Source organism: Canis lupus, chromosome 34, assembly GCF_011100685.1.
Source record: "Canis lupus familiaris isolate Mischka breed German Shepherd chromosome 34, alternate assembly UU_Cfam_GSD_1.0, whole genome shotgun sequence".
NCBI lineage: Eukaryota > Metazoa > Chordata > Mammalia > Carnivora > Canidae > Canis > Canis lupus.
The window spans coordinates 17713070-17736656 of NC_049255.1; the positions used below are offsets into that span (position 1 = coordinate 17713070).

The 23587-nt window shown below is 46.0% G+C and overlaps 1 protein-coding gene and 1 long non-coding RNA gene across 5 annotated transcripts in view; one reads left to right on the plus strand and one right to left on the minus strand.

Moving 5' to 3' along the window:
- Window positions 1–49: 49 nt before the first annotated feature.
- Window positions 50–1747, minus strand: MAGEF1 (MAGE family member F1). The gene has a single exon (XM_038583266.1). The coding sequence runs from the start codon at window positions 1547–1549 to the stop codon at window positions 575–577; it is 975 nt and encodes a 324-aa protein (XP_038439194.1). The 5' UTR covers window positions 1550–1747; the 3' UTR covers window positions 50–574.
- A 2942-nt stretch (window positions 1748–4689) lies between these two features.
- LOC111093862 overlaps window positions 4690–23587 on the plus strand; it is a 49024-nt gene continuing 30126 nt past the window's right edge. For all 4 annotated transcript variants that reach the window (XR_005383806.1, XR_005383805.1, XR_005383807.1 and 1 more), the window contains exon 1: window positions 4690–6268. This is a non-coding gene — a long non-coding RNA (uncharacterized LOC111093862). The remainder of the gene's footprint in view (window positions 6269–23587) is intronic.

Here is a 23587-nt window from a genome sequence, read left to right on the forward strand (position 1 = left end):
CTTGTTCAGCATTCTATCCCCAAATGCCCCCAAACACCACATAAAAAAAGACACTCAGCAAATGTTTAATTTATTGAGTGTGTCAGGGTATAGTTCTAAGTTACTACATTTGCATTTTTCTCGAGATACTATAATAGCTACAAATAGAGGTACAGGTCAGTCTTTTCTCTTTATACAATATAGACAAAAAGCACTGGGAAGCTAGACACCAATCAGCTATTCTTCTCGTGGTACCAGGTGATCCATACTGCTGAGTTCCATCGACTCATTAATGTACAGCATTACAACGCCACGTCATTTGTTCAAGATCACAGAATAAAACGTGAAGTCTTCGATTCGTTTTACAAAACCCGCAAAACCCTACAACAAAATCCTACCGGAAAAAGGTGACCAATCTCATTTATAAACATCAATGTTAACAGTATGTAAACTGTAACAAAACATAGCAAGATACAAAACCTAAATCCTAGTTACACAGATACAACTTCTAATTAACAACCTACTTATGATGCTACTTATGACGGTAGCTTTTTCGCGACCACCAAGACCCTGGTGGCCACGTTGCCACCAGCCCTCACCAGGGGCTGATGCCAGCCGTCTCAGTGGCCCTGGCCCTGGCTCTGGCCCTGGCTCTGGCCCTCATACTGGCCTCCGCTCTGGCTTTGGCTCTGGCCCTGTCGGCCTCGTCTGCCAGGGCCTCACGGTACTGCACTGGCCAGTGCTGGGGTTCTTTCTTATGGAGTTTGGCCACGAACCCCAGGACCTTCATCTTGCTGATTTCCAAGTTGCTCCGGGGACCCCAAGAGAATTCACATTCGGGCGGATTGCTGTGAGGCACCTGCCTGTAACTGAGGTATCGCTGCTGCACAAAATCTTCCATAATAAGCCTCTTCGGGTACCCGAAGAGGAAGTGGTACTTGGAGGGACGCACCCCCAACCGACGTAGCATCTCCCAGACCTGTGTCTCCCTGGCACTATTACCTTTCATGTAGATAAGGCCCAAGATCATTATTAGGAGACCCAATCTGGGGCCACCTCCTCCCAGATCCTCCTCCTCCTCCTCCTCCTCAAGAGGTTTTAGTTTGTTGATCAGGATGTAAGTGTGCTGCTTGCGGCCAAGCTGTTTCAGCTCGAAACCAAAGACGTGGCGCAGGTGCTCTGCGGCCCTTGCGATGATCTCAGGCGACAGATCCTTCTGGTCTCCGATTACGTATTTCACCATCTCGGAGCGAGTGATGGGACTCTTCTTCTTGTCCTTCACCAGCAGGAACTGCACCAGCTCGGCCACCGTCCGGTCCAGGCGGCGGTAGGCCCTGCGCCGGGCCGAAGCTTTGGCTGCCAAGGTCCTGGCGCCTCTCGGGGCGAGGGCGGGCTCTGCAGGCCCCTCCTCCCTGCGGGCGCCGAGATGCTCCCCGGGGGTCTCCTGCAGGAGGGGGCTCGCGGCCTCCTGAGAGGCGGCCAGGGCCTGGGTCTCACCGTCGCGGCCGCCATCCTTCTCCCCCTCGGCCCGGAGGATTGGGAGGGCCCCGCTCTCGGGTTTCTGCAACATGCCTTCGGGCGGGCAGGTGCAGAGGGCGTGCACGGGCCGAGGGGTGTGCGAGCCGCGGCGCAAAGCCCCGGCGGGGGGGCGGGACAGAGGCTGGGGGAGCGGGAGGAGGACCGGGCGAGAGGGCAGAGGCGTGCTTTCGGGACGCTGAGCCGCACCGCCGCGCTCGGGGCTCGCAACGGCTGCCGCAACGCCGCCGGCACCCCCGACCCGCGCGCGGCCCCGGCGCAGCCTGCGTGTGCGCCTGCGCGCCGGGCCGCCGGGCCACTTCCGGCCAGCTCAGCCAAGATGGTGGCCCCCGGGCCGCGCGAGGCCCCGCCCCTTCCGGCGCCCTGCGGCTGTGGGGTCGCTCCAGGGGCGGTGGGAGGTGTGAGCTCTGCGCGGAGTCTTGGGCTCCGGGGCTGCAGGAGGCCAACCAGCGCTTGCTCCTCCGAGGCCTGCAGAGTGGGAGTGTGTCCACGGGCGAGGCGGCAGGCGATAGGCGTGGCGTTTTTAGGCACGTCTTATCAACAAGTGCTTACTTTAAGTCTGTGTACCCAGGATTTTGAGTGATAATCCTGGCTCAGGTGCAGAGCGCGGGAAAGGATGCCAGGGAGATGGACATGTGCTCCAAACACGCTGGGAAACCACTACTGGGAGTTGGGAGTAGTGTCCAGACCAGATCTCCTATCTTTACAGTCTCCCTCCCCCGTGGCTGTGGCCGTGGCCGTGGCCGTGGCGGTGCGGAGGAGGATGGACTGCAAGTAGGGACGACCAAGTGCTGGGAATCCAGGTTGGAGGCGTGTTAGAGCGCAGAATAGGAACGGAGACTTGGCTTGGCTCGGTCACTGCTGTAGCCCCGCACCAGCACAGTGCCTGGCACCTATACTATTGCATAAATATTGCAAGATGGTTGATGAGGGGGTGAGGATCGCAGATTCTACAGGGGTGAGAGGAGGATAGGGCTGGCAGAAATAGTGATGGCAGGAAAGGGGTCACAAACTACTCCCATGACTTCTTTGCATACCCCCAGTTCTTGCCTCTTTCACCTTCTCACTTTCCCTCCCTCTTGCCTCCTTCCTCTCTTTCATTTTGGGGCTCAGCCTAAATGTCACCTTTCCAAAGCCTTCCTTTAAAAAAATAATAATAATAATAAACACAAAGCCTTCCTTAATCTCCATGCATGGAAGTTCTTTACTGCCATCCCTGAATCAACATAGCAATTTACATTTATTTAACATCCTCTTATACAGACCTTATGTACTAGGCCCTGGTCCTTACCACTTTTCAAGTATTTGTTTGTTTAATTCTCATTAAGTCACTGTTAACATCATCCCCATTTTATAGATCTGTCCTTTCCCATGGTGTTTGCTATTTACCAGCTGTGTAATCTTGGGCAAGTTACCTAAACTCCCTGCCCCTCAGTTACCTTATCAATAGGATGGGTATAATAGCAGTCACAACAGTATGGAGATTATATGAAGTAATGCATATATAGTACTTAATGCAGTACTCAGCACATATTGAGTGTTCAATAAATGTTACCTATTATTTATTGCATATTTTAATGTGCTGATACTGTGCTAAGTATTTACATATCTAAGTCATAACAGCCCTGCTAGATAAGTGGTATTATTATCCCCATTTTATAAGTGAAGTAACACACAAAGAGGTTAAGTAACTTCCTCAACATCACATGGCTCAACATCACTATATTTGAAGCATATAGTACGACTCTAAAGACCATGCTCGTAACCACTATATTAATAGATGTTAATTATTATTATTGACCATACTCTGCTTTGTATTATAATTAAGTGCTTATTCTATTACTCTCCAAAACCAAACATCCTAAAAGCAAGGCTGTCTTTAGAACCTCTCAGAGTCAGCACTCAGTATATAATTGTCACTGAATAAATGACGAAAGGCTTTTTTTTTTACCACAGGAAATAACATTTATTTTAAGTAAATATCTGACAGTCAGATTTTTCTAGATGTAATCATGAGCTTTTCACTTTAAAAACTTCTGAAAATGTATATCCACTTATACTATATGACTTATAAAAACTGAAAGTGTGTGAATGAAGCAGAAGGATTTTTATTACAGTCTAGCTTGAGGCTGTTACTAGTTTCCATTGTGCCAAACATTCTGTGTACAATATAATTTAGTCCTCACAAATCCCTATTAAGAGGGTATTATTACCCTCATTTTACAAATGGGAAAACAGTCACAGAAATCACCTGTCTCAGGCAGCCTGGGTGGCTCAGTGGTTTAGCGCCGCCTTCGGCCCAGGGCATGATCCTGGAGACCCGGGATTGAGTCCCATGTCAGGCTCCCTGCAGGCAGCCTGCTTCTCCTGCCTGTGTCTCTACCTCTCTCTCTGTTTCTCATGAATAAATAAATAAAATCTTTAAAAAAAAAAGAGAGAGAGAGAAATCACCTGTCTCAAACCAACTATCTGGTGATCCCTGGGTGGCGCAGCGGTTTGGCGCCTGCCTTTGGCCCAGGGCGCGATCCTGGAGACCTAGGATCGAATCCCATTTCGGGCTCCTGGTGCATGGAGCCTGCTTCTCCCTCTGCCCGTGTCTCTGCCTCTCTCTCTCTCTCTCTCTCTGTGACTATCATAAATAAAAAAAAAAAAAAAAAAAAACAGCTATCTGTTAAGAGCTGGACCAGTGACGAGAACCTAGATCTCTCTATTCTGAAGACTATACTCATGACTGTACTCATGCTGGGCTGCCTGGTTATCTGTTTCTCCTGAAGGTAGAGAGAATCACTCCTACCTAGAAGGACAGTGCTAGAGATAAAACAGCCCATTTATATATTTCTCTCAATTCAAGCATTGCCAAGAAGGTATGCAAGAGATATGCATGGGAGGGAGCATACAGGAGATACACTGAATGGAAAGAATTTTGAGGGATGAATTTGCAATAATATGACTGGATTTTAAAAACTGAATGACTAATACTGTGCACAAAAAAAGAAAGAAAGAAGAAAGAAAAAGAGAAAGGAAAGAAAGAAAAAGAAAGAAGAAAGAAAGAAAAAGAAAGAAAGAAAGAAGAAAGAAAGAAAGAAAGAAGAAAGAAAGAAAGAAAGAAAGAAAGAAAGAAAGAAAGAAAGAAAGAAAGAAAGAAAGAAAGAAAGAAAAAGAAGAAAAGAAAGAGAAAAAAACTACTGGTACAATACGGGATGAGTCTGGCAGACATTATGTTGAGTGAAAGAAGAAAGATACAAAAGATTACATACAGTATGATTCTGTCCTGTTTAATTGGATGTTCAAGACAGGTTAAACTAATCTATGGGGATAGAAATTAGGACAGTGGAGGTCTAGAGTGGGATTGACTGGAAAGGAGTATGCAGGAACTTTAAGGGAGTGATGGATATGTTCTGTGTCTTGATTTGGGCATAGGTATTTGTCAAAACTTGTCAAACAGTTCCCTTAATATCTATACATCTCACAATATACAAATTATATCTTAAGATTATTTAAAAAAAGATTTTAAAACCCTAAATGAATAGGCCTTTAGATATAAGAGACAGGGAGAGGCATAAAAGGTGAATGGCTTTGTTTTTACCATTTGCCAATTCCTGCATGCTACAGTGTTCTACTTAAGGAAACTAGACAATCATTTTTAGACAATCATTCTTGATTGTGCCTGCTGCTTGTACAGGACAGGTCGACTCTTTAAACAATCCTAACCTAAGCTATTAAAGGGAGGAAATGCATATGTCTTTGTTGGTGAGGGGGTGGCAGCAAAACAAATACTTGGATGACTATTACCTTGAAACCTTCCTGAAGGATGATCTTTTGTAACCTAAACTAGCCTTTGAAAGCCCACAGTGCTTAGCACTGTTTAATATGTGGAGAGGAATAAGGGAGTTACACTGGAAAAGCAGAATTGCAGGATGAATTATCCTGGAAATGTCCAGCACTCTGTGGGCGTAGAAAAGGTGTGTCCCAGAACAAAGCCCTGAACTAGGTCAGAAGTCCTGAGTTCTGGTGTCCCTCCTCACTCACTCATTCTGTGACCTTGCACAGGACACTTAACTTCTCGGGGCTACTGTTTCCTCATCTTTAGGCCTGACAACCCTTGCTTTGCCTGTCCCCACAGAGTTATTTTGAGGTTAAGTAAGATTATAAACGTAAATATACTTTTAAAGTGCTCTATCATTAAGAAATGTAAAATGCTACAGACTTTTTTTTTTTTTTTTTGGTAAGGATAAGTGGTAGAAAAAAAATCTCAGTAATGAGTGTGACTCGTCTCTCATGCAGACATTTTGGAACGAGTTTACACATTCCTGGTTGAAAAAACCGTCTGGCCAAAAAAGATTAAATAAAGAAATGTCAAGTCCTGACACTCCTTCTAAGGCCAGTGAATGCTTTGGTGGGGAGCCAGGGTTATCTTGTTGGATTCCTTCTAAACTTGGCAATAGAGTCCTCCAAACTCTTGAGTGCCTTCTTCACAGAGATGCTGAGTAATGTCACCCCGGATTCGAGTGTGCCCTGATCTGCACAGGTGCTTGTGTCTTCACTATTTCTTCTGACAGTTTTGACAGCCGTGCAGCTGATCCGGCTCAAAGGAGGGATCAGAGGAGGAGCTTTGTCCCGTATTCCTGGGCCAGGGGGAGAAAGGAGCCTGTTTTTTTTCACAGCAGAATGGGCAGAGCGTGAAGCCACGGGTCCTGTAGGAGCGGCTGGGATTGAGGCAGGATGGCTGGGCGGATGATTCGATCTGACTTGGGTAATGAAAATTGTTTGTTACCGTTTGAAGAGCAATTGTGTAAGCAACAGTGCTTCTGTGTTAGGCTGCCTGTGACCCACCAGTATCTGTAACGTAACACCCATCGCAGAGGAGGAGCGGACCCTGGCCAGCGGCGGGAGGAGAGGGATGGGGGTGCACAGGGCCCCCTTCTCCCTCCTCCAGCGTCCCACCCCCTCTCTAAACCTCGAAGGAGAGTTGGCGAGAAGGCATTTGCCACCTGGACACAATGAGGCCCAGTGCGAGGGGCAGGCGTGAGGCTGGCCGGGAGCCAGGGCCCCGGTCTGAATGGCCGTCGCCAAGGGGCTCCAGCAGCCCATCTCCATCCCTGAGAGGCCGGGCGGGAGCAGGGCGGGGGCCCTCAACCCCCACCTCCGAGGCCCAACTCACACCATCCGCTGGCCGTGATCAGAATGCGCGGGACCCACGGGCTTTGAGCAGCTGAACGGGGCCGTTTCCCCTCCGCTGGCCGCCAGTTCATTTGGATTAGGGCAGGCTCTCCGGAGTCCCTTTGTTGGCTGCTTGTTATTCCGCACGCACGGAGCACTGTGCATTCATCTTTATTAGTTCTAATTGCTTCCCTATTCTAATGGGATCTTGATATTCCCATACAATTGAAAGGAAATGTATTCATTAAAATAATTCTTCTCCTAACTGCCGCTTCAAGCTGCTCCTCTAAGTGACATTGTCTCTCTAGCCGTAGCCTGCTGAGGCCTCTTATTAAGACTCTAGTCAAAAGCCAACTTTGGGCCGCAAACTTTCCTTGCAGGAGTTTCCAGACACTGAAGCAAGGGCGCTTTTTAATCGGCTCACCCACTGAAGTTGGATGCCAGCTGGTATAATTGGGGGTGCTGCTCCGGGCCGGTGGGGGGAGAGGGCTCGCCTCCAGCTCTGCCTCCCGTAACAATGACCCCTTTCTGCACACCAACCGGCTAATTTCGAGAGGGCTTCCTCCCCCTCCGCCTGTCATCTGTGTGAAACTTCTTGTTTATGCCACAAGCAGTTACTAGGTGTGTTCTAAGTGCGAGGCGCTGAGTAAGGTGCCGTGAGAAGTGTGAAGGCCGAGCTGGAGTCTCAAGGTGTTTATGGTCTCCGTGGGTGGCTCCCAAGTCCTGGTTCCTAAAGTCAGGCAGGAGAGGAAAGGCAGGGACCGCTCTCTCTATCCAGAAAAGCTTAGTAGGATAGAGAACTCAGAGAAGCAGGCTGCTCTTCCTAAGTGTGTTTGATTTAATAGCCAAAATCTTGCAAGCCATGAGATCAGGGGGTAATGCAAGAAGCTTCTCGGGGACATGGGGAGCCACTGATCAATTTGGGGGGAGAAACCATTATAAAAAAGCATGTGTAAATGTACGTTCCGTTCTTCGCAGGAGTGACATAAATAACCTGCTAGAGGAGCTGGGGGGAGGGAAGGGGGCCATGCGCTGGGTAGGACACGGTTGTTTGAATGTGATTTAATCCCCGCAAGAGAAGCATGATTATTCCCCATTTTACAAATGAGATCGAAGAGAGGAATTAGGTAGTTTGTCTAGTGTCGAGAGCTGGAGGCGGGATTTGAACCCCAGCCTCCCGGTCCCGAAGCACAGGCTGTTTCCAGGGCATCATGGGATCTCTCACGTCGTATCTGTCAGGAGCGAACCCATCAGGAGCCATCAGAGGAGCTTCATGCGGAAGGTGGTGTTGGGCTCCCCTTGGGAGGGTGGTTTGTCAGCACACAGAGCTGGGTTGCGCAGGAAGCAGGAGGCTGGGAAGAAGCTGGCATTTCAGGAGCTGACATTTCCGTGCAGGTGGCTCGGTGACTGGGGACAGTGCAGAGGAGCAACGGGAAGAAGGCAGAGAGGCCTGTGGGGATCGGGTGGTAGAGAGCCTTGCCTGGCAGGAGTTGGGATGTCAGGCTGCAGGGACTTCTCCACGCAGGATACTTGAGCCTCCCGGTAAACACAGTATTTCCTTCAGGAGCATCAATTTTCCTTGAGGTGAATAATTTTAAACATCTTCCTATTAAAGGAAATTCAGATATATCATGGAGTAGAATGTAAAATTCTCATGCATTTTTAAGAGAAAACAGAAGCCTTCAAAGAGCACTTGGGTGTGCTGGCAGGAGCTTGGGGCTGCGCGGTCCCCTGGGGGAGCTGAAGGCATTTCTTTTGTCTGCTGTTGGTGAACTTCAGCGGGAAAGTTTGAGGAGTACTGACTTTGGATAAAATGTTTTGACTTCAGAAATAAAATAATCAGCTGTGTCTTAAGAAGGGTGGCAGGGCTTGGAAGTAAGATTGGACAGGGCAGGGACTGAGGGCAGGAGTCCCCTAAAGAGAATGTTGAGGTAAACTCTCAGGAGACATGAAGGGCCCAAGGGGCTGCCCGGGGCCTCAGGGCCCGCATCTCTGCCTTGGCTTATCTGGAGGGGCCCAGCTGAGATAATGCCCATCCCCTACAACACACCTACCCCCCACCCCAACACGCTCCTTCGTCTTGAGGGGCTCAGCGGTTGCTCTAGGATGGCCGGCGAGGCGGTAGCAGAAGCAACCAAAGGAGGGCCTGGGCCAGGGTCAGCTCCTCACAGAGGCCCTTCGTGCCCTGGTCAGGTCACCCAGCACACTGCCTGCCAGCTGCCTTCCAGCCCAGCAGATTTATAATTAACTGCCCCCTCTCCTCTTGGAGGGGTGACATTTTTTAGATAGTTTGGAATTTGTCTTTTAAAGCATTTTTTTTTAAGCATTAAAAGTTTCTTAGTGGTCTATTTTTTTCTAATTTTAAAAGGGATTCTTTATTGTACAGCATTGAAAAAACCTTGAACATCTAAAAGAGTAAAACAAAAAATTCCTCTAATTCCACTACTCAGGGGTAACCACAGTTAACAATTACCTTGGTGTGTATCCTCCTCCCATTTTTCTAAGGGTATACATTTTAATTTTTTAAATGGAGTTATTTAGTTTATACTGCTTTATATTTTTTTTAAGATTTTTAAATTTATTCATGATAGACATAGAGAGAGAGAGAGAGGCAGAGACACAGGCAGAGGGAGAAGCAGGCTCCATGCAGGGAGCCTGATGCGGGACTCGATCCTGGGTCTCCAGGGTCACGCCCTGGGCCAAAGGCAGGCGCTAAACCGCTGAACCACCCAGGGATCCCTATACTGCTTTATATATGATAGATGTATACTGTACATCTTTCACACTAATATTTTTCTGTAACATAATGGTTTGTGATTGAAAATACTACTCAGACTCCCTGTTACCTTTAGTTTTTTAAAGATTTTATTTATTTATTCTTGAGAGACACAGAGAGAGAGGCAGAGACACAGGCAGAGGGAGAAGCAGGCTCCCTGCATGAGCCTGATGCGGGACTTGGTCACAGGACCCCAGATCACGCCCTGAGCAGAAGGCGGATGCTCAACCACTGAGCCACCCAGGTGCCCCTCCCTGTTACCTTTAAAGGCTAATGTTACCTACTCAGATTGTTTTCAGTTTTTCTTTATTTTTTTAAAAATTATTTTATTTAACAGTTTTTCTTTATTAAGCACAATGTGATGAAGTTACTTGTGGCTAAAAATGTAAGCACCTGTCTTCCTGCCATTCAGAAATCATACCTCTTTACCTTTCAGAGCCTATCCTTACAGATTTTATTCCATGCACATATTTATATCTGTACCCAAATACATGCACCCAGTAAAGTCTGTAAGTCTGGTATAAATATATTCTATGAAAATAACACTATTTGCCAACCTGCTCTTCCTTCTTACTATATGATGATTATGCTTGTCATTTGACAGTGTCTAATATTATTTTATTGCTTTCTAATAATACACTGTGTAAGTACACAAATATTGCTTTGTCTTGTGGTTCCTCATTTGAATTTTTTCTGCAGCATTCATTTTTTATTATTTTTGAGAGAATTCTTTAAATACTCAAGATATTAAATTTTTTTGTCATTTTGCAAATTTTTCCTGGGTTATTTATTTTTCCTTGAGACTTATTTAAGGCAAGCATTTTTCTCTTTATTTTGTGATTATAGAAATAAAACATAGTCATTGTACCAAAGTTTAAAAACACAGATAAAAAGAAAAATAATTAAAACTAAGTAACCCTAAATCCTCCCATTGGAGATAACTACTCTTAATATTTTAGAATGTATCTTTCTAGGTTTTCCTACTTGCCAATATATATAAGAAAATGACCATATAGGGCACCTGGGTGGCTCAGTGGTTGAGTGTCTGCCTTCGGCTCAAGTCGTGATCCTGGGGTCCTGGGATTGAGTCCCACATCAGGCTCCATGCAGGGAGCCTGCTTCTCCCTCTGCCTATGTCTCTGCCTCTCTCTCCGTATCTCTCATGAATTAATAAATGAAATCTTTAAAAATTAAAAAAAAGACCATATAGATATGATTTTTAAAAAAACAAAACTCTTCTATATCTATTTCTGTGACCTACTTTATGAACTAAATCCATTTTGAAAATCTTTCATGTCAACACAAATGCATCTGAATCATCATAGATTAAATTAATTTTATTTTAAAAATAGGCAATACTGGGGATCTCTGGGTGGTGTAGTGGTTTAGCGCCTGCCTTTGGCCCAGGGCATGATCCTAGAGACCAGGGATCGAGTCCCACGTGGGGCTCCCTGCATGGAGCCAGCTTCTCCCTCTGCCTGTGTCTCTGCCTCTGTGTGTGTGTGTGTGTGTCTATCATGAATAAATATATAAAATCTTAAAAAAAAAAAAGATAATACTTGGGGCACCTGGCTAGCTCAGTCGCTACAGCCTGTGACTCTTAGGGTCATGAGTTTGAGCCCCACATTGGGCATAGAGATTACTTAATTAAAAAAGTAAGCACCTTTACATAGTTCAAAAATCAAAATAATATAAAAAAAGTAGACACTGAGAATTCTTGCTTCCATGCATGTCCTGCTTCACCTGGTTTTCTTTCTTTAAACATAGGATTTTATTAGTTTCAGGTGTACAATATAGTGATTCAACAATTCCATAGATCAGCTGGTGCTCATCACGACAAGTGCACTCCTTAATCCCCATTTCTCTTTCACCTGGTTTTCTGCTTTTCCCCTCCAGTAGGTCACTGCTTTTAATACTTATAATGTTCCTTTTTGAAAATACAAGCAAATGCAATTATACTCCATCCTTTCTTACACAGAAGTTAGCACACCATATACATTATTAGGCACCTAAAAAAAAAAATCAAACCTAATAGTATATAGTGGAGACTTTTTCTTACCACTATGTAGAGAGTTCCTGGTATATCATGGTGTAGATGGACCATGATATCTAATCAATTTCATATAATTGGGCATTGTGGTTATTTTCAAACTTTTAGTATTACAAACAATGCTATAATACATGCAAATATGATTTCTGTATGTGTGCTAATATATGTGCAGGAAAAATTCTAAAGGTGAGGTTGATGAGTCAAGGGGTAAATTTATTAATAGTATTAATGGAAGATGCCAAATTGGCCTTCATAGGGGTATACCATTTTGTATTCCTACCAGAATTATATGAGGATGCCTATTTCCCTACAACTTCCTACTGTCAAGGGTATTTTAGATATGTACAAATCAGATAGGTGAAAAATGGGTATATCATTGCAACTATAATTTGCACTCTTCTTATTAGTGAAGTTGAATATTCTTTTATGTGCTTAAAGGCCATCCGTTTTTGCTTTTTACTCCCCCTGAAAACAGTTAACTTTTCTATTTTGTTATTGGTCTCCTTGATTTACAGAAATAAATTATGTATTACAGTGATTGACCCTTTGTGAAGTGACTTGTGATTTTTTCCCTCCGGTTAGCTATTTACTGTTTTTTGTTTTGTTTTTTGTTTTTTTTTTTTAAATTATGGTGCTTTTATCATACGGGAGTTTTAAGACTTCTATATAGCTGTTACTTATCAGTCTTTTATTTCATGATTTCTGGATTTTTAATCAATTAAGGTCTTTGCTATAAGATTATAAAGGAGTTATATTAATTTTCAGAAATTTTTAAAAATAACTTTTAAAAATTTGAGTATAGATGATACACAGTGTTACATTATTTTCAGATGTACAACATAGTGACTCAATCTTCTGGTAATTTTGGGCAGCCTGGGTGGCTCAGTGGTTTAGCACTGCTTTCGGCCCACGGCGTGATCCTGGAGGCCTGGGATCAAGTCCCACGTTAGGCTCCCCACATGGAGCCTGCTTCTCCCTCTGCCTGTATCTCTGCCCACCTCCCTCTCGTGAATAAGTAAATAAAATATTTTTTAAAAATCTTCTGGTAATTTTATAGTTTTATTTTGTGCATTTAAATCTTTGATCTAGCTGATGCTTATCCTGGGGTACTATGTGAAATACTGGCCCAATCTTTATCTTTTTCCAGTTAGCTAAGCACTACTTATTAAAAAGTCTGTCTTTGCCTCACAGATTTGATATTTATCATATATCAAATTTTCATATATTTGTGTCTGTTTCTGTTCAATTGGCCTATTTATGTATATAACATCATTTTCAGTAGCTGCACAGTATTGCTTCTTATGTGTATAAAATACTTTGACAAATTCATTTTTGCTAAACATCAAGGCTGCTTCCAATTTTTCAAATTCCATGAAGCGCCTCAGTGAATAAAATCCTTGCACACATTTTATATGTGTTTAGTGGATCAATTCTTTCCCTTGGATAAATTTTATACATGGAATTACTGGGTCAAAAGGTATGTGCCTTCTTAGGCTTTTATCATACATATTGCCAAAGTGCCTTCTAGAAAGATTGTACCAATTTACACTCCCTCCAACAATGTATAAGTGCCGATTTCCCCTCACCCATGCCAACTCTCGGTATTATCATTCTTTTTAATCATTGCCAATCTGATCAGCAAACAAGAAAAAAAGGTCTCTCATTGCTGTTTTAATTTGCTTTCTTTGAATGCTAGTGAGGTTGAATATTTTTTCAATTTATGGTGGTTTTTGATGTACAGAAGTTTTTAATTTTTTATGTAGTCAAATCTATCAATCTTTTCCTCTATGGTTTCTGCTTTTGTTGACATATTTAGAAAGTTCTTCCCCATCCTAAGATTATAAAATATTCACTTATTATTTTCTTCTAGTACCTTTATGGTTTCAGTTCCATCTTTATCCATCTGGTATTAATTTTGATGAATGGTGTGAGCTGGGAAATAACTTGTATTCTTTATTTATTTATTTCCCAAATGGATACCCTGTTCTTTCATCACTGTTAAGAAGCATATATTTGTGTGTGTGTGTATAACTATTCCTAAAATGAACATCTTAAACAGCTGGATACTCAGGCTATTCCAGCTCTAGGCTTTGGGTCATCATTAGAAATAATCAGTTATCATACTAAGTAGGCAGATATGGCACTTTCCAACATATGTGGGCTTTTGAGTCAAAGTGGCCAAATTTGACATTTAAATCCCAGCACTGCATCTCCATGCTTGGGCAACTTTGTGCCAGCTCATAATCCTCCTTGAGTCTCGGTTTCTTCATCTGTAAAATGGGGTCATAATACTTATCTCATAAGGCTGTGATGAGAATTCAATGAAGTAATGTTTGTAGCAACTGTCAACATATGCCTTACATATCACAGACAGGCAATGTGCATCACTTGCCCTTCGCATGGCACTCCCCCCCCCTTCATCTCATGATCCCCTGAGGCCCTTACTGTAAATAGGATATGCTGGAGAGGGGAGGGGTTGAGTGCTATGTTTGCTTTTTATAGGTTTTCTATCTTTACACTTGTGATCAGACTCTCATTTGTTATGTCTTGCTGCTTTTAGTGTTGTTTCATTAGCAGCCTTTCTCTCCCCTTCTAAATATGCCTCTTCATCTTACACCAGCTAGGAAACCAGACAACTGGATTGTTAGAAGTGTATATAAATTAAGAGTAACTGGGATCTGAGTGAGGGCCTGAGGGCCTCTCCTGTTGTATAATGTGGTGGTTCCCAAGTCTAACTGCACATTAGAATCACCTGGAGAGCTTTTAAAGCATATCCATGCCTGGGTCCTACCACAGACCAATTAAATCAGCATCTCTGGTGGTGGGGCCCAGGCCTGTGTGTGCTTAAAAAGCTCTGCAGGTGATTCTATCTTGCGAGCGGGCCTAAGAACCATCGGCCGAGTGCGCTGGCTTTGTGAGATCTGTATTCATACTTAGTGGTCTCTCATTCTGGCTCTTTCCCAAAATGTGCCTCAAGTTGGGGGGTTCGCTTTGGAGCAGAAGGCCAGATGGTGGAGATGTCACGGATGTTCTGGAGGCTGCTGCTTGCTGAATTCGAGCAGCCCCGATTCTCAGATCTCTATCACCCTGAGAGTCACATTCCTCTGGACATTTAGACATGATGTTGGCAATTTCTCTTCAGAAAAACAGAGCCACCCCAGGCCCCTCCCTGATACCTCCTGCCTCTAGAGGCTTCCTGGGACCACCATGGTTTTGACTCCTGAGGAGAGTGGGAGGTGAAGAGAATCTTGAGAAGATACCTTTAGGTTTATTTCTATTTTGTTTATTTGCTTATGTGTTTCTTTTTTTTCTCTTGGGCCTTTCTTTCTCTCCCAAAACACATATAGGTGACACATGGCAAGGCTGCTTGGTTCCCAGCTTCAGTGGATCCATTTTATCCATGGCTGGAGCCACTCTCTCCTAAAGGCAGGGTTACCCCCACCAACTATTGGCGGACCTACTCTGTTCTGGTAAAATAGATACAAGTGTGCTCAATACAGCCCACAGGATGTCCTAACATTGAGGCTCTTTGCTACAAGATTGGCCTTCATCTCATCTCACTCTCTAGTTCTGATAACCTGACTGTGGGCTTAGCCCGTGGGCTTGAGTCCCCTTCTAGGTCTCACCTGGTTCCACCAGACCCTGTGGGAAGAGTCACCACCTTTTCTAATTAATTGAAACCAACTCCTCCAAGCTTAGCAATGAAGGGAGAATCTCAGTAGAGAGAGGTGACTAGAATTTTCCCTTGGGGTTTCTCACTCATCACTGACACTAGTCAGTGTCCCCACCCTCTGATACACACACACACACATATACACACGGAAGCCAAGACCAGGCTGGATCCTTCAGACCAGCCTTTATTGCAAACTGGGGATAACAAAAGAGAAATAAACAGAGAAAGTGACATGACTTCATAGAATCTCATTTACAAGATATGACTTGATCCTGAGGGCTCAGAGCCTGCCTCCTCCTAGTGAGGGGGCTGCCTCCATGTGGTCACTTACCATCACAGCAACCCTGGCCTTGGGGCAGAAGCCTGGACAGCTGGCTGTTTGAATGTTCAGATGGATCCACTAAGAGAATGAAGCCAAGGAGATGAGAGTTCCCCTTCTGCCTGGTGCCACCCTCTGAATTTCGATTCCCGTCTGAGGAGCTGCCTCTTCCTGGGAGGATTGACACGATTGTGTCATTCCTTTTGTGGGAAATGGGACTTTGGATTCAAGTAAGGTTTTCTTGATCACCAAGGCTGCATGCAGGAAGGACTGGAGTGGACACACAGCAGCTCCCCTAACTACCTTGACTGCTAGAAGTGTGGTTTATATCCAACCACAGATACAAAGTGTGGTTATATCCAACCACAAAAGACACTGTAGGTTCTTTTTTTTCTTTCTTAAGATACTTTCAGTCGAGAGGCATAATGTCACAACACTGTGAAATACTCTGTGGTGTTGATTCACGATGGAGCCATAGGTGAGCAAACCAGGGGATATTTACAGAGTGCTGATGATACAATTTTCAAAGAGGTCCCAATAGTTGTCAAGAGGGAGGAAAATACAAGTGTCTAGCCGTTTGCTGAGACTTTTTCTCTACCTGCAAGGCCAGGTGATGTAACTCTGCCTATTTTGGTGCTGATTTCTTCTTTATGCCCCAGACAGACCTTGCCCCTATGCACTGTGGAATGGCCTTAGCCTAAAACCCCAACAAAACACAAATGTAGCAGGACACAACAAAACACTGGAGCCAGCGTGCGATGTGCTCATAGACTTACCTAATGCTGTCTGTCTGGTTTGTGTTCCTGGAGGTTGTATGGCCTATCATTCTTTGTTCCTTATCAGTTGGATCACCCCATAAACTCTGGCCCAGTGAGGCCCAGTGGAGTCAGTGCTGCCCCCTAGAGGCATTTTAGAAACGCATGGTCTGTTTATGTTAACGGTGTACTAACTTGGGGAGGGTAGAGGGAACCTGACTTCTTGCCTTAGGTTGGCCAGTTTTGTATAATGAAGATTTGTCCTGCACTTCACATGACATTTGAATGCTCCACTGGACATTCATATAGATAGAAACTCTCTTTACATTGGCCTGAGCCTAGAATGTAATTCCATTTTGTATGTAAACAACAAAGTACTTTTTGTAATTTTAATATACACTGCATTTTTCATAAATGCTAGCATCATATAAATCAAGAGAATACTGTGTTTTATGTTTACTAGGAGTTGTTCACCATTTCAGGAAAGCACAATAGCAACAGCCAAATGCTCATGGTATTTGAGTTGCCAAAATAACACACCTCTGTTCATCTGCATTCATACATATCTGTATGAATATATAGTACTATTTAGACTTGTTTCAGAACATCAAATATCAAGAAGTACCCATAATGTTCTAGTCAATATTTTTTACTTCTCTTAAATTCAAATTTATTCATTATAAATGGGTATAATCGTCTTATATCTTCTAGTGTAGTTATACTCAAACATTTACAGATTAAAATGCATATAATTTTAGGGGATCCCTGGGTGGCTCAGTGGCTTAGCGCCTGCCTTCGGCCCAGGGCATGATCTTGGAGTCCTGGGATGGAGTCCCGCATCGGGGTCCCTGTATGGAGCCTGCTTCTCCCTCTGCCTGTGTCTCTGCCTCTCTCTCTGTCTCCCATGAATAAATAAATAAAATCTTTAAAATAAAATAAAATAAAATGCATATAATTTTATTCTAAATTACTTTCCTTTAGTTCTGTATCCTATAGTTATAGCAGTATATTGATTCTTTTAAAAATTATCTGTGTAGGTGGGTTATATTATCTCTCACTTTCATTTCAGGAGAGTGAAGGTGGTCTCATTTGCTATAAAATATTTGCCATAAGAAGGGAACATCGGGTGTGCTGGGAATGGGCCTCCCTGCACAAGGCAGCCTCCTAGAGAGTGTTTTATCTAATTTTCACAATAGCTCTGTGAATAGCTTTGTTCCTATGATGACCACCATTGTGCACAGGAGGAAACTAAGTCACAGAGCCATGAGGTAAGTTGCCCAAGGTCACCTATCTGGAAAACGGGGGGCGGGGGGATAGCCAGGATTCTAGAGCCCTCTACCCACTAGGTCTGCCCATCTCTCCCTTGATTTGTTCCTGTGCTCAGGGCCTTTCTACCTGAAAGCCCATCCTCTGGCCCTGTGAGGCCTCTTACAGGGCTCAGCAGGGACTCAGACTGGAGGAAAAAAATGACTTTTCTCTTTCGGGTAGAAGCTCAGTAGAGTAAATCAAAGGGAGGTGTTTTGCAAAGAGCAGACCACTAATAAACTCTGTGGTGTGAATGAAGGGATGAGCACTTGATTGTGTTTTGGGAGAGTGGTGCTGGGTCCTTCAGAATAGCCCCTGGACTTTTAATAATTTATTTCAGTACTTTTTTTTTTTTAAGATTTTATTTGTTTGAGAGAGAGAGAGAGAGAGAGAGCACAGAGGGAGAGGGAGAGAGAGAAGCAGACTCCTCACCAAGCAGGGAGCCCACGCTGGGCTGGATCCCAGGACCCTGAGATCATGACCTGGGCCAAAGGCAGATGCTCAGCCAACTGAGCCACTCTAGGCGCCCCTTATCTCAGAAATTGATGTGAGTTTTCCAGGGGTTGACACTAGGGTCAAAGGGTTCCCAGCTCAAGGATGGACACTTCTATTGTCTCCCTGGGGCTGAGGGAGGCTGGCTACTCCCCCCACCCCCAAGGAAGCAATAGGAACCAACACATCCTTCTCACTCTTTCTCCATATTCCTTGGCATGGGTTCCAGGCCCTAGAGGTGGGTGTTTTGTAAATAACAGCCTTTCTTTGGGCCCTTTGGTCTGTGATCTGACTCTGGGGTGGGGTGGGGTTGGGGGGGTGGGATACCAGCTCCGGCAAAGGACTGCTCTGTTTCTTACGGATCTTTGGCAGGGTCTCACTCAGAGCTTCTTCTTTTTCATTCAGCAAATATTTTCTGGGCTCTTGTTTTGTGCCAGCTGCTGGGGTGCAGGAATGAGCAACAACACATGGTCCCCACCCTCCAGAGACTCAGATTTAGGACAAAGGACTGACTTTTGCAATAAAGTGTGGAAAGAGTGGTGACAAAGGAACACATAAAGGCTCTGGGAACCCAAGTCTGACCCAGACTGGGGAGAAAAGGGAAGCCTTCCTGGAGGAGGTGTCAACTATGCTTAGTCCCAAGGGAAGGTTATGATTTAGCAGAGACCAAAATATATTAGGATCCCAACAGGGAATGATGATATACTCAAGTTCGGATAATTTGAGAAAGGTTTGTGTACAAAGGGGTTATTTGCAAAGGTGTAGGGAGGGGACAGAAGAACACCACAGACCCCACAGACACCTAGGGCCAGTAGCCGCAGAGCTATCACCACCTTTAGGCCAGAGGAAGTGGGGAGGGGTGGGGGATTTTGTACTCTGGGAGGAAAGTGTAGTACAGGCCACCTTGACAGGAGGGACCTCCTATCTTGGACCAGCCAGCCTGATACAACCTCACCTTACAGAGAAGGATTAAATACCCTGTCCTCACTCTTTCCTCTCCTTGAATCTCCGCTGGTGCTCTCTATTGGCAAAACTCAAGCAGAAGCCAGAGAGCACTGGGGTTTGTGGATGCAATCCTACAAGGCAGTGTGGGGCCCTGAGCAGGACGGGAGTGCATCTGAGAGGCAAGCCGAGGACCTTCAGCATGCTGGCCTAGGGCAGGCATCCCCAAGTAGGGAAGCGTTTGTGAAGTCCCAGAGGTGGGGGAGAGGCTGCCTGGTGGGGAAATGTGTTCTTGAAAGCTAGGGCGTGGTGGAAGGGGCCCTTCTGAACATTTGGAAATTTAACCCAAAGGCAAGGGGCTCGCTAAAGAATTTAGGCAGGAGGTGATGTGATTAGATTTGGGGTTTAAAATGGCCACTCTGGGGATCCCTGGGTGGCGCAGAGGTTTGGCGCCTGCCTTTGGCCCAGGGCGCGATCCTGGAGACCCGGGATCGAATCCCACATCGGGCTCCCGGTGCATGGAGCCTGCTTCTCCCTCGGCCTATGTCTCTGCCTCTCTCTCTCTCTCTCTCTCTCTGTGACTATCATAAATAAAAAAAAAACAAAAAAAAAATTAAAAAAAAAAAAAATAAAAAAAAAAATAAAATGGCCACTCTGCCCCTGGTGAGCAGATGGTCTGGAGGCCTCACTTCGGACCAGAGACCGTGAGCCTGAACCAACACAGTGGCAGTGGAGAGAAAAAGAAGTGGATGGATTTTGAGAAACTTTTAGGAAGTAGACCCAAAACGTGATGCAGAATCAGATGTGGTGGTTGAGAAAGAGGGAGTGTCAGGGCAATGCCCTGGTTTTTCACTTGAAGCTGGGGCAGGGAAGGGAGCAGTCTGGCTGTCCAGCTATCGCCTCGTGGGCTTTGCTTTCTGGATTCAGGGGATGGTTTCGTTTGGCCCTTGTTAGTAGGACCTTAAGCTTTTAAGGGGGCTTTGCAGGGTCAGGACGCCACAGGGTTGGCCTCACTTCACCTGTTCTGGGAGCAAAGCAGTGTAGAGAGCAAGAGAAGATCCCCTTTGCTGCCGCCCTGGGGTCTCCCGAGCTGAGACCTGCTCCCATCCAAACTCCTGCCTTTCCCATCTGGAGAGAGGATGTGTTTTCTTTTAATGTGCTTCATTGCAGGGGCAAATGAGGCCCAGCTGAGGGGAGGGAGCCAGCACTGACGGCCGAGTATAGCTCTGCAAGCTGGGGTGAGCACTGGGGGCCCCGTCATCCTTAGTTTCCTCCCCCAGCTCTCCTGAAGGCCCCCTCCCCAGGGGCTCCTAGTTCCTGGCCAGCAACTCCAAAGAATCTGCTCTGCAGTAACAGGTCCCATTCCTTGGAGTTCTCTGCCCAGGAACCCGGAATAATTTTCTTTTGTTTTAGAGGGAAGTGCTGAGGTAGTTCTTTCATGTTCTAAGAACTTGGGTAGTCATGGCAACCCATAAGGGTGGGGTGGGTGAGGTGGGGGCTTCTTAGCAGCGTTTCGTTTCAAATGCCAGATTAAAGCAAAAACTTCTTTGGAGTTTGCCTCATTAAGACATAGCTGGATGCAGGCTTGCTGGCTGATTTTCTGGTTCAGGACTTCGCGCGTTATATTTTGCGTACATTTTCTCACCTGACGGGCAGTCGTCTGGGTCTTCCTGAGAATTTTGGCTCAAAGACGTCTCCAAGATTTTCAGCTCATTCCTGGCAAGAGAGAGTTGGTGGGAGTGTTTCCTTTGTTCCCATCCACCCCCCTCCAGTCCTGTAAGCCCCTTTCTTACAAAGGGCCTGCCACTTAAAAGCAAAAAGAAGGTAACGTGTTTACTGAGGATTTTGTTCAGTGTATGAAAGGAAAGATGTTCCCTGAGCAGCCGTCGTGCTCTGTTCCCACTCTGGGTCCAGGATCTTTCTCCCAGAGTCTCACCTGGCCCCGGGACCACCTGGACCAATGCTGGCCCTGGCTCTGGGGTCCTAGAGGGGATCCTTTCCAGCTGCTGTCTGAGGGACGCCAGGAGAAAATGAAGGTGGTAACATCTAACCCAGAGACTGAGCTCAACTGCATTTTTCCTGACCTGCACTGTATATCCTGATTTGAGGCGACTTCAGCGTTCTCTGTCGCTGGGACCAGACACCCCATCCCACCCTTGTCCAAGCCTTCTTTCCCAGCAGGGAATTCCAGTTCTGACCCCAGAAGATACCCAATCACATCGCAGTTGTCCAGGTGTTAGCTGTACTCTTTCCCAAGTCTCCTTATTTATTCCTGCAAAGTATCTCCTAGGTTCACCGTGTTGTTCCTGTTCTTATTAACAGCCCCAACTATTGAACACTTACCGAGAGCCAGGATTTCTAGGTGTGTCACCTAATTTAATGGTCACCGCAAACCCTGCGAGGCAGGTACTATTATTCTCATCTTACAGAGAAGGGAACCGAAGGCCCAGAATGCTCATTTGTCCAGAGTACATTAGCTGCTAAGCGGTAGAGCGGCGTCTGTCTGTCTGACGCACGCCCATGTCCTTTCCACCACAGCATAGCCTGGATCCTTGGCCACCACCCCGACTCTGATCCCCTCCTACAGATCATGGCAAGCACTGTGCACAGGCCCCACACCTCATTTCCTCCCTGCTCCATCCCAGCCAGCATGTAGCCACTGAAAGGTCTTCCTTGAGCTCCTTTCATCGCTCTCCAACTGGGCTCAGTTTTGTGGGTAGAGAGACCACGGCTGTTTTGTTCGCTACAGCGTCTATGGAACTTAGTCCATAGAAAGTGAGCAATAAGTACTTATTTACTTTCTGAGTCAATAAAAAATACCTCTTTCCTCCACCAGCCCTTCTCTTCTTCTCTGTTTTTGGGTCCTTCCCAGCCAGAGCCACTGCTGTCCTCCACCATCAGACGTGGCTTACCTGGTTCCTGAGTCAATACTGTCCAGGCAGGTGGAATCCTATTGGAGTATGTGAACGTGTTAGCATCCATTCCCACGGAGCTCCCATAGCTCTGGGTGCTTCTGAGTTTGCAGGGAAAAAGTTTTTCTGCTGTGATAAATCCAAGATCTGGGGCCCAGGGGGTGAGTACCAGACCCTAATATGCCCCTGGATCCCATCCTTTCTTACCTCCCTCAACTATCAGCCTTGTCTATAATAGAGTAGCCACCTTTTTTTTTAAGATTTTATTTATTCATGAAAAACAGAGAGAGAGAGAGCGAGAGAGAGAGGCAGAGACACAGGCAGAAGGAGAAGCAGGCTCCATGCAGGGAGCTCGATGTGGGATTCGATCCCGGGTCTCCAGGATCAAGCCCTGGGCCAAAGGCAGCACTAAACCGCTGAGCCACTGGGCTGCCCATAGAGTAGCCACTTATTAAGCACCTACTGGGTTGGGCACTTCACATACATTATCTCCTTTAATTGTCATAAAACCCTCAAAAGACAGATATTAGCATCTCCATGTTACACCTGAGGAAACAGGCTTGAAGAGATTGCATCACTTGCTAAGGGATTCACAGGTAGGCAGTGGTGGTCGGGGCTCTGAGCAGGGGCTTATCTGAGGTTGGAACCTTTGTGTTTTTTGTTTTAAGGATTTTATTTATTCATGAGAGATACAGAGGGAGAGGCAGGCTCCCTCTGGGGAGCCTGATGCGGGACTTGATCCCAGGACCCCAGGATCAGACCCGAGCCAAAGGCAGACGCTCAACCCCTGAGCCAACCAGGTGTCCCTGAGGTTGGAACCTTTGTGATCCTCTTTTCACTGCCTGTCCTCCCCAGGGGTTGAGCTTCTGCCACCATCAAACCTCTGAATCCCTCCCCATTTCCTAGGAAGCTGGCAATCTCAGGAGCTAACAGTCATAATTAGAACAGGTACAATTTTGTGAGCATCTGTATGTGCCTGAAGCCCCACAAAGGACTTTATTTAATCTTCAGCCCTATGAAGTGCTTGCAAGGAAACTGAGAGACGTTAAGTGCTGCCTCCCCTGTTGTATGTCCCCGCAGTGAGGGAGCAGGGATGCAAACCAGGCTGTCGGAGTCCAAAGCCCCTGCTCTTTACTACTCTTGCAAAAGCTGGCTGACTGTGCTTTCCTCTCCTCACCTCACCCCACTTCTAGCTGAGGCCCAGCTGCCCAAAACCAGGTTGCCCTTGCCCTTTAGCCCTTGGACTCCAGTTGTCTACCCCACCTGCCTAGTAGACCAACCTTCCAGCTCAACCCGGACTGAGCTGCATTCGCTTGCCCCTCCGGTTACTGTGCTTAGCACTGCTGGCCAACCTGGCAGGCAAGTCAGTTCCTTTGGCCTAGCTCCCTCCACACCCCAGGCCTTGTGCCCTTGCCTGTGTGCGGAGGTCCCTGTGTGATTCTCCCTACCTGCCATCTCCCCGTGAGCTGGATGGGCTAGGAGAAGCTGCTCCTACACCTCATGGCTTTCTAAGGAGGTTTGAGTGAGTCCAAACTCTTCTGCTTGGCTTCCTGGGCATCACATAGCTGCTCTGCTTCTCTCCACCAGTGACAACCCTTCCCTGTGGCCCTGGGAGCCCACATTCTGGGGCCAGTCCCTGTTCTCGGCAGAGCCTGGCTCAGGGCTCTCTTGGCTTATGCTTCTTAGGC

Coding starts and splice junctions, on each gene's coding strand:
- MAGEF1 (XM_038583266.1), bottom strand. CDS start 1,549: ATGTTGCAGAAACCCGAGAGCGGGGCCCTCCCAATCCTCCGGGCCGAG.